We start from the raw sequence: 10,542 nt of genomic DNA, 5'->3' as shown, positions 1-10,542 counted from the left end.
GAACTGTGTTGGAGAAGACTCTTGAGAGTCCCTTGGACTGCAAGGAAATCCAAGCAGTCCATCCTAGAGGAAATCAGTCCTGGATATTCATTGGAAGGACTGATGCTGAAGCTGAAACTCCAGTACTTTGACTACCTGGTGTTGAAGGACTGACTCATTTGAGAAGACTGTGATGCTGGAAAAGATTGAAGGCTGGAGAAGGGGATGACAGAGGATGAGATGGTTGGATGGCATCACCGACTCTATGGACATGAGTGAGTAAACTCCAGGAGTTGGTGATGGACAAGGAGGCCTGGCATGCTGCAGTCCATGGGGTCACTAAGAGTTCGACACGACTGAGCAACTGAACTGAATATAATAACAAAAAACTCCACCCAAGATAATTCTATTAAGTTTGAGTATGTTTAGAAAGTTGTATTGTACAACTGAATAACAATGGCACTATAACTGTGAAGCTCCCAGGATGTATGGGGATCAGTCACGTAACTAATACACTTTGGTTGAAGTTCTAATAGATGAAGAGAAGTGGTAAGAGGGAGGATTATAAAAATTTAAGTTAAAACAAGTTTACAGAACCTAGGATATATGACTAAAGCATCTGTGCTTTGGGTATTAATGAGAAGAAATCCATTATATGCTGAAAAGAAATGGAACGGCCTTCAGGACTCCAAAGTTGCTTTTACCATCATGTCATCAGTCAAGTCACATCCTCTCTGAACCCTCACCTACAGTGGAAAGGATAACAAGTCACTGAAAGATTAAGCTACTTCACTAAGTTAAGTAAGCTACTTCACTAAGTGGAACCAATATATCTTGAGGTAGAACATTTGGATTTGCATTCTAGGTATAGAACTGCCTCTGGTTTGCCTCAGAGATGAGTATTTTCACATGAAAGTGAATCCCGGTTCTCTCTGTTTTACTTTCTCTCACTGCCTAATGGGGGCTTCGCAGGTGGAGCTAGTGGTGAAGAATCTGCCTGTCAATGCAGGAGATGTAAGAGATGCAAGTTCAATCTCCGAGAGCTCTGGAAGTTCAACATATAAACCTGGAAGGAGTCATAATTTTTCAATGGAGCTTTGACACCAAAAAGTTGGTTCTTTTTGTAATATTCAACATTACTGAATCCAAATGTGCTTCAACTATGTATATAAATCTCACATGAACTAGAGAAAAGTGCAGAATACTTTTCTCACTTTGAAGGCAAAGAAATTCAAGTTGTCAGAGAATTATAGGATTGTCTTAGCTGGAAGAAGAAGAGAAAAATATATTTACTTATAAGAGAGGTCAATGGCTTAACAGTTGAGAACATGAGGTCTTGGTATAGAAAATTCTAGGTTCAAATACTATCTCTGCTGTTAATCAGTTCTAGGCCCTTGGAAACATTTCTTAAACTACATGAAGATTATAATAATATCTTTAAAAACTGTGGAAAGTATTAAGTGGGTTAAGTATAGGATTTAGGACACTGTCCAAACAAAGTGAAATGTGTGTGTGTGTGCATGTGTATATGTGTGTATGTGTATTTCTATGTGTGCTAATAGTGACAGGAGCAATACAGTGTATTGATATTTGTTGAACTATCAGCATCATGCTAGACACATAGATTCTCAATAATACATGCAGAATACTCAAAATTTCTGACCACTCGTCATGTACCAGATATTTGGCTGACATATCTCTATGTATCTGCTTAACTCAATCAGACAACCTGTCAGTGTCCTCATTTTGTTCATTCATTTGATGAGACTCAGATACCCACCCTGCATTAAGCAAATAGCAAGTGAAAGCCTTAATTCTAAAATCAGTTATTTTCGCCAATTCTAGTGGTCTTCCCAAGTGACAGACTGAAGATGCGGTATTTTACTGACAGTGTAAGGGATTAATACACCTCCTAGCAGTTGTTAATTGATACCTCTATTTCTTTATTCCAAAAGAAAAATCATCAATTTTTTCTCGTTATCTTATCAAGCTTTCTCCTAGTGGACATGGATGTTGGAAATCACACCATCCTGACTGAATTCATCTTACTGGGTCTCTCAACAGACCCCCAGTGGCAACTAATACTATTTGGAGTATTTCTGACTGTCTATTTGGTAACCTTGTCAGGGAACATGACCTTGGTTATCTTAATTCGTATTGATTCCCACCTGCACACACCTATGTATTTTTTCATTGGCAATCTGTCTTTCTTGGATTTCTGGTACACCTCGGTGTACACTCCCAGAATCCTGGCTACTTGTATTTCAGAAGACAAGCGCTTTTCCTTGGCTGAATGTGGAGCCCAGCTATTCTTTTCTTGTGTTGTGGCCTACACTGAGTGCTTTCTCCTAGCAGCCATGGCATATGACCGCCACATGGCGATCTGTAACCCGCTACTTTATTCAAGTTCTATGTCTCATTCTCTCTGTACCAGACTTGTTGCTGGCTCCTATGTAGGAGGGTTCTTGAATGCCATAGCACATACTGCCAACACTTTTCGCCTAAGTTTCTGTGGCAAAAATATCATCGACCACTTCTTCTGTGATGCTCCACCACTGGTGAAGATGTCATGTACAGACACCAAGGTCTATGAGGAGGTCGTCTTGGGTCTCGTGGGTTTCACGGTCCTCTCGAGCATTCTTGTCATAATTATTTCCTATTTCCGCATCCTTCTTGCTATTCTGAGGATCCGCACGGCTTCAGGAAGGTGCAAAGCCTTCTCCACCTGTGCCTCACACCTGGTCTCGGTCACGCTCTTCTATGGATCCTTGCTCTTCATGTACTCAAGGCCGAGCTCCACCTACTCCCTGAAGAGAGACAAAGTGGCTGCCCTGTTCTACACTGTGGTCAACCCACTGCTCAACCCTCTCATCTATAGCCTGAGAAACAAAGACGTCAAAGAGGCCTTCTGGAAAGCGGCAAAGACCATAAGACCTCAGAGATGATGGTGATCTTTTTTGCAGAATGTTCTCATTGCATTTCCTAGGTTATTGGCTTATTAACACATTTGTAAACATTACCATATTTCAAGTAAATGCAGCATGTTATACTTAAAAGAAGAAACACAGATTAAACCATGTTGTTGTTGTTACTCCCTTTTTGTGATTAAACTATTTTAAACATACAATATTAGTGTGTTTGATGTTTTAAGATACTGTAGTATGCTTGATTCTGTAGTTGTGATTTAGATGCTTAGTCATGCTGGACTGTTGCAACTCCATGAACTGTAGCCTATCAAGCTCCTCTGTCTTTGAGTTTCTCCAGACAAGAAGGTTAAAGTGGTTTACCATTTCTTTCTGCAAGGGATCTTCCTGACCCAGGCATCAGACCCGTGTCTCCTAAACTGCAAGTGGATTCTTTACCACTGAGCCATGATGGGAAACTTACTATGCTTCTTAGCAATACTATATTTTCCATAGCATTTGTCTGCCTGATTATCTTTGGAAAGTCTTAGAGACAGAAAGGAACTTGATAGATTTTTGTATAAAGTTTGATTTTGAATCGTAGTGCACAAACTTCATTCTGTGGGGAAAATATTTGGAATGGCTAAATTTTTGGAAATTGACTCAAGATTTTATACCCGTTTATTTTAGGAAGTAATTCCACCATATTTATTCATGAGTTCTAAATGAGTACATAGAAAATATCATTGTAAATTTATGTCTTTGTAAGATTGATGTATTCTACATTAATTTAATATAGGGTCAAATATTTGGCAAAATATTAAATTGATGTAGACAAAATGCTAGGTCCATGAATCAAGGCAAATTGGAATTGGTCAGACAGGAGATGACAAAAGTGATCATCGACATTTTAGGAATCAGTGAGCTAAAATGGACTGGAATGGGTGAATTTAACTCAGATGACCATTATCTACTACTGTGGCCACGAATCCCTTAGAAGAAATGGAGTAGACATCATAGTCAACAAAAGAGCCTGAAATGCAGTGTTTGTATTCAATTTCAAAAATGACAGAATGATCTCTGTTTGTTTCCAAGGCAAACCATTCAATATCACAGTAATCCAAGTCTATGCTCTGACCAGTAATGCTAAAGAAGCTGAAGTTGAATGGTTCTACGAAGACCTAGAAGATGTTCTAGACATAACACCCCAAAAAGATGTCCTTTTCATTTTAGAGAAGTGGAACACAAAAGTAGGAAGTCAAGAAATACCTAGAGTAGCAAGAAAATTTGGCCTTGGAGTACAGAATGAAGCAGGCAAAGGCTAATAGAGTTTTTCCAAGAGAACGCACTGGTCATAGCAAACACCCTCTTCCAACAACACAAGAGAAAACTCTACACATGGACATCACCATATGATCAATACCAAAATCAGACTGATTATATTATTTGCAGTCAAAGAGGGAGAAGCTTTATACAGTCCACAAAACAAGACTGGGAGCTGACTGTGGCTCAGATCATGAACTCCTTATTGCCAAATTCAGACTTAAATTGAAGAAAGTTAAGGAAAACAACTAGACCATTCAGGTCTGACCTAAATCAAACCCCTTATGATTATGCAGTGACAGTGCAAAATAGATTGAAGGGATTAGATCTGATGGACAGAGTGCCTGAAGAACTATGGATGGAGATTCATGACATTGTACAGGAGGCAGTGATCAAGACCACCCCCAAGAAAAAGAAATGCACAAAAGGAAAACGGTTGTCTGACGAGGCCTTACAAATAACTGAGAAAAGAAGAGAAGCTAAAGGCAAAGGAGAAAAGGAAAGATTTGCCCATTTGAATGCAGAGTTCCAAAGAATAGCAAGGAGAGATAAGAAAGCCTTCCTCAGTGATAGATGCAGAGAAATAGAGGAAAATAATAAAATGGGAAAGACTAGAATGCCTTTCTCAGAATCATTTCAATCAGTTTCTGCACCCCCAGGATTGTAGATTCCTACAATCCCTTAGGATTTGATGGCAATTAAATAAAACTGTGTTTTGAGAAATTGGGAATTAGTAAGATGGAAAAGCGGAGAAGGCAATGGCACCCCACTCCAGTATTCTTGCCTGAAAAATCCCATGGACGGAGGAGCCGGTAGGCTGCAGTCCATGGGGTCGCGAAGAGTTGGACACGACTGAACGACTTCGCTTTCACTTTTCACTTTCATGCTTTGGAGAAGGAAATGGCAACCCACTCCAGTGTTCTTGCCTGGAGAATCCCAGGGACGGCGGAGCCTGGTGGGCTGCCTTCTCTGAGGTTGCACAGAATCGGACACGACTGAAACGACTTAGCAGCAGCAGCAGCAAGATGGAAAAGGGGACGACAGAGGATGAGATGGTTGGATGGCATCACCGACTGGATGAGTTTTACATAGAGTTTGAGCAAGCTCCAGGAGTTGGTGATAGATACAGAAGCCTGGTGCGCTGCAGTCCACGGAGTCACAAAGAGTTGGACATGACCGAGTGACTGAACTGAAGATGGAGAAATTTATTTTTGAGACTAAGTTTTCCTAGTGAGAATTTTCATTCTCATTTTTCTTTAGTTATGTAGAAGCCAAATTAAACTTATGTGTATACATATGCATACTATATATATATATATATTCAGAACATGCATATATATGCATATGTTATTCAAATCATGTGCACATTAAAGTCACATGTTGATTAACATTATTTTTTAAACATTTTAATTTATCTATTTTTAGTTGAGGGAGAGTTTCTTTCCAGTATTGTGCTGGTTTCTGCCATACAGCAATATGAATCAGCCATAGGTATATATATATATATATATGTCTCTCTCTCCTGAACCTCCCTTCCACTTCCCACCTGATCCCACATCTCTAGGTTTGTCACAGAGCCCCAGTTTGGGCTCCCTGAGTCTTACAGCACTTTCTGTTTTACATATGATAATGTACGTGTTCCTGTGCTACTCTTTCCATTCGTCCCATGGTCTCCTTCCACGCCTTCTATCCCAAGTCTGTTCTCCATGTCTTTGTCTCTATTGCTGCCTTTGTTACATGTTGAATACATTTCCTCTGTTCTTCCAAATCCATGCTCCATCCTTTTAATCTCATTTCTTCTACAGGATGCTCAGCTGTACTAACTGCATCAGTCAGCTCATTTGTTCTCTGCATACTTAGTGTGTTTAGAACATACCAGTGGTTGTGACTAGAAGGGAAGAGAGTAGGGTCAGAGTATTTTTTCCCAGCCTTCTTTCTTGCAAAATGTCATAGCTGGCTTCATCCCTGGACCTAAACCATAGATCCTGATGGATGGCCCATTTCAAAGCTTCCCGTTCAGTGCTCATAACCTCTTTCTTTTCTTATACTGATTCCTCTAGGAACAGAGGAGGTAACAGCTCTCAGAAGTTATTAGTTCTAGATTTATCACACTAGTCTGGAAATTCTGCAAGCCTTAGATATCCCTTTGTACTTAGTTCAGTTCAGTTGCTCAGTCGTGTCTGACTCTTTGCAACCCCGTGAATTGCAGCACACCAGGCCTCCCTGTCCATTACCAACTCATGAAGTTCACTCAAACTCATGTCCATTGAGTCGGTGATGCCATCCAGCCATCTCATCCTCTGTTGTACCCTTCTCCTTCTGCCCCCAATCCCTCCCAGCATCAGGGTCTTTTCCAATGAGTCAACCTTCGCATGAAGTGGCCAAAGTACTGGAGTTTCAGCTTTAGAATCATTCCTTCCAAAGAACACCCAGGGCTGATCTCCTTTAGAATGGACTGGTTGGATCTCCCTGCAGTCCAAGGGACTCTCAAGAGTCTTCTCCAACACCACAGTTCAAAAGAATCAATTCTTTGGTGCTCAGCTTTCTTCACAGTCCAACTCTCACATCCATACATGACTACTGGAAAAACCATAGCATTGACTAGATGGACCTTTGTTGGCAAAGTAATGTCCCTGCTTTTGAATACTTTGTATTAATACCTTTATTAAACCCTCACCGAATTAACCAGTTTGTGTGGCCTTCTGCTACCTGCCAGGTTCATAACTGATATTGGTGTTAGAGCAGTCTCAGGAGACAAACATTCAAATATAATTGAATTGTTCACTTATTTGAAGATTAGACATTTATTTATTTATTTATTTTTTTTCACAGGTGGTATCAGTTTATTTTTAAAGTCTGGTAAAACACCATAATTGGTACTCTGGGTAATAGTTACTTCTGTGACCTTCTGAACTGTGTGTCCCAGGAATGCTTGGAAGGAGTCATAAAAATTTTTATGCCACAAAGAATTCTACAAATAAAGTGTTTCTACTGACCTCTGTCTCTGAAACAGCAATTATCTGTGATGCAAGTTTCAGAATATATAATTTTTTTTAATTGTAAACAGGCAAAGAAAAGCTGATATCAATTGGCCTTTCTTTGCAGAATGATACAAAATAATAATATTTTTATGGATTTTTCCCTTATCATCAAGGAACATATACTTACTGTATAATATTAAGGAAAAGGTAATAAAATCACCCCTAACTGTCTTCACTAAAGATAACCATTGTTAAATCTTCTTGTATTTCCTGTCTTTTATATGTATATATTGTATAACCTAGTTATAATTGTGCTTATATAGTATTACATCTTTTTTCTTTTAATATTATGAAATTTTTATCTATTATTAGGTTAGGCGTTAGATAAACTGTCATCAATCATTTATTCTATAATTTAAAATTTCAGTTGAGTTAATTTTATTTTTCCATAAAAAAAAGCCCTATGATGAATACCTTTCTACTTTTTTCTTATAACCTGTATAAGATAAAAGTTTATTCTAACTAAACTCTAGTATAGTTTTCTAAAAGTGGAATTACTGGAGCAAAGGGTATAAATATCTTTAGGGTTCATGATACACACTGGCAAATCGCTTTCTTTTTTTTTTTTTTTTACTGTGACTACCTGTGACTCATCCTGGTGGGAAATGGCACAGTGATAATATATAGCATCTTGGAGTGGCTTACTGTGCCCTTCTCCAGTGGATCTTCCTGACCCAGGGATCAAACCCATGTCTCTTATGTCTCCTGCACTGGCAGGTGGGTTCTTTTCCACTAGCCCACCTGAGATGCCCCTGTAGTAGTATCAGACTTACTTAAATGATCACCAGTGGCATCGTGGAGTGAAAGCTAGGTGGAAACAAAGCACCAAGGGATCGCTTCCTGTAGCAGAGAAGCATGCAGATGGAGATTATAAACATCATGGTGGGAGTTGGCTTCTGCTGCAGTTTAAACCCGAGACTAACCAATTGATAAAACAAACAGGTGGCATCAAGCTTAAACTATGTATTTGAAGAAGTCTCTCACTTCCTCTGGTCCTTGGGAAACTATATTTGAGGACAGATGCTATGACCCTATTGTAGCAGTGCAGAGTTACCTCCCTAAATAAACTTGTTTGGTATTTAAGGAAAGATAAGAATATGATTAAAGTAAAGAAAGTAGGGAAAATCACTAGACCATTCAGGTATGACCTAAATCAAATCCCTTATGATTATACAGTGGAAGTGAGAAAAAGATTTAAGGGCCTAGATCTGATAGATAGAGTGCCTGATGAACTATGGAATGAGATTCATGATGTTGTACAGGAGACAGGGATCAAGACCATCCCCATGGGAAAGAAATGCAAAAAAGCAAAATGGGTGTCTGTGGAGGCCTTAAAATAGCTGTGAAAAGAAGAGAAGCAAAAAGCAAAGGAGACAGTCCTAAGGGGAAAGTTCATAGCAATACAGGCATACCTCAAGAAACAAGAAAAAAGTCAAATAAATAACTTAACTCTACACCTAAAGCAACTAGAAAAGGAAGAAATGAAGAACCCCAGGGTTAGTAGAAGGAAAGAAATCTTAAAAATTAGGGCAGAAATAAATGCAAAAGAAACCATAGCAAAAATCAACAAAGCCAAAAGCTGGTTCTTTGAAAGGATAAATAAAATTGACAAACCATTAGCCAGACTCATCAAGAAGCAAAGGGAGAAAAATCAAATCAATAAAATTAGAAATGAAAATGGAGAGATCACAACAGACAACACAGAAATACAAAGGATCATAAGAGACTACTATCAGCAATTATATGGCAATAAAATGGACAACGTGGAAGAAATGGACAAATTCTTAGAAAAGTACAACTTTCCAAAATGGGACCAGGAAGAAATAAAAAATCTTAACAGACCCATCACAAACACGGAAATTGAAACTGTAATCAAAAATCTTCCAGCAAACAAAAGCCCAGGTCCAGAGGGGTTCACAGCTGAATTTTACAAAAATTTAGAGAAGAGCTAATACTTATCCTACTCAAAACCTTCCAGAAAATTTCAGAGGATGGTAAACTTCCAAACTCATTCTATGAGGCCACCATCACCCTAATACCAAATCCTGACAAAGATCCCACAAAAAAAGAAAACTACAGGCCAATATCACTGAAGAACATAGATGCAAAAATCCTTAACAAAATTCTAGCAATCAGAATCCAACAACACATTAAAAAGATCACACACCATGACCAATTGGCTTTATCCCAGAGATGCAAGGATTCTTCAATATCCGCTAATCAATCAATGTAATACACCACATTAACAAATTGAAAAATAAAAACCATATGATTATCTCAATAGATGCAGAGAAGCCTTTGACTAAATTCAACATCCATGTATGATAAAAACTCTCCAAAAAGCAGGAATAGAAGGAACATACCTCAACATAATAAAAGCAATATATGACAAATCCACAGCAAACATTATCCTCAATGGTGAAAAATTGAAAGCATTCCCTCTAAAGTCAGGAACAAGACAAGGGTGCCCACTTTCACCACTACTAGTCAACATAGTTTTGGAAGTTTTGGCCACAGCAATCAGAGCAGAAAAAGAAATAAAAGGAATCAAAATTGGAAAAGAAGAAGTAAAAGTCTCACTGTTTGCAGATGACATGATCCTCTACATAGAAAACCCTAAAGACTCCACCAGAAAATTACTAGAACTAATCAATGAATATAGTAAAGTTTCAGGATATAAAATCAACACACAGAAATCCCTTGCATTCCTATACACTAATAATTAGAAAATAGAAAGAGAAATTAAGGAAACAATTCCATTCACCATTGCAGCGAAAAGAATAAAGTACTTAGGAATATATCTACCTAAAGAAACTAAAGACCTATATATAGAAAACTATAAAACACTGGTGAAAGAAATCAAAGAGGACACTAATAGATGGAGAAATATACCATGTTCATGGATTGAAAGAATCAATATAGTGAAAATGAGTATACTACCCAAAGCAATTTATAGATTCAATGCAATCCCTATCAAGCTACCAATGGTATTCTTCACAGAGCTAGAACAAATAATTTCACAGTTTATGTGAAAATACAAAAAACCTCGAATAGCCAAAGCAATCTTGAGAAAGAAAAATGGAACTGGAGAAATCAACCTGCCTGACTTCAGGCTCTACTACAAAGCCACAGTCATCAAGACAGTATGGTACTGGCACAAAGACAGAAATATAGATCAATGGAACAAAATAGAAAGCCCAGAGATAAATCCACGCACATATGGACATCTTATCTTTGACAAAGGAGGCAAGAATATACAATGGATTAAAGACAATCTCTTTAACAAGTGGTGCTGG

The 10,542-nt window shown here is 38.3% G+C and overlaps 1 protein-coding gene across 1 annotated transcript; it reads left to right on the top strand.

The window, feature by feature from the left end:
- The first annotated feature begins 1,985 nt into the window (after positions 1–1,985).
- On the top strand, positions 1,986–2,924 carry LOC139187267 (olfactory receptor 9G4-like). Its single transcript, XM_070803273.1, has one exon. The coding sequence runs from the start codon at positions 1,986–1,988 to the stop codon at positions 2,922–2,924; it is 939 nt and encodes a 312-aa protein (XP_070659374.1).
- The last annotated feature ends 7,618 nt before the right edge of the window (positions 2,925–10,542 follow it).

Source organism: Bos indicus, chromosome 15 (assembly GCF_029378745.1).
Source record: "Bos indicus isolate NIAB-ARS_2022 breed Sahiwal x Tharparkar chromosome 15, NIAB-ARS_B.indTharparkar_mat_pri_1.0, whole genome shotgun sequence".
NCBI lineage: Eukaryota > Metazoa > Chordata > Mammalia > Artiodactyla > Bovidae > Bos > Bos indicus.
The sequence above is the reverse complement of the archived record's forward strand: the minus strand, read 5'-3'. Positions and strand labels throughout refer to the sequence as shown.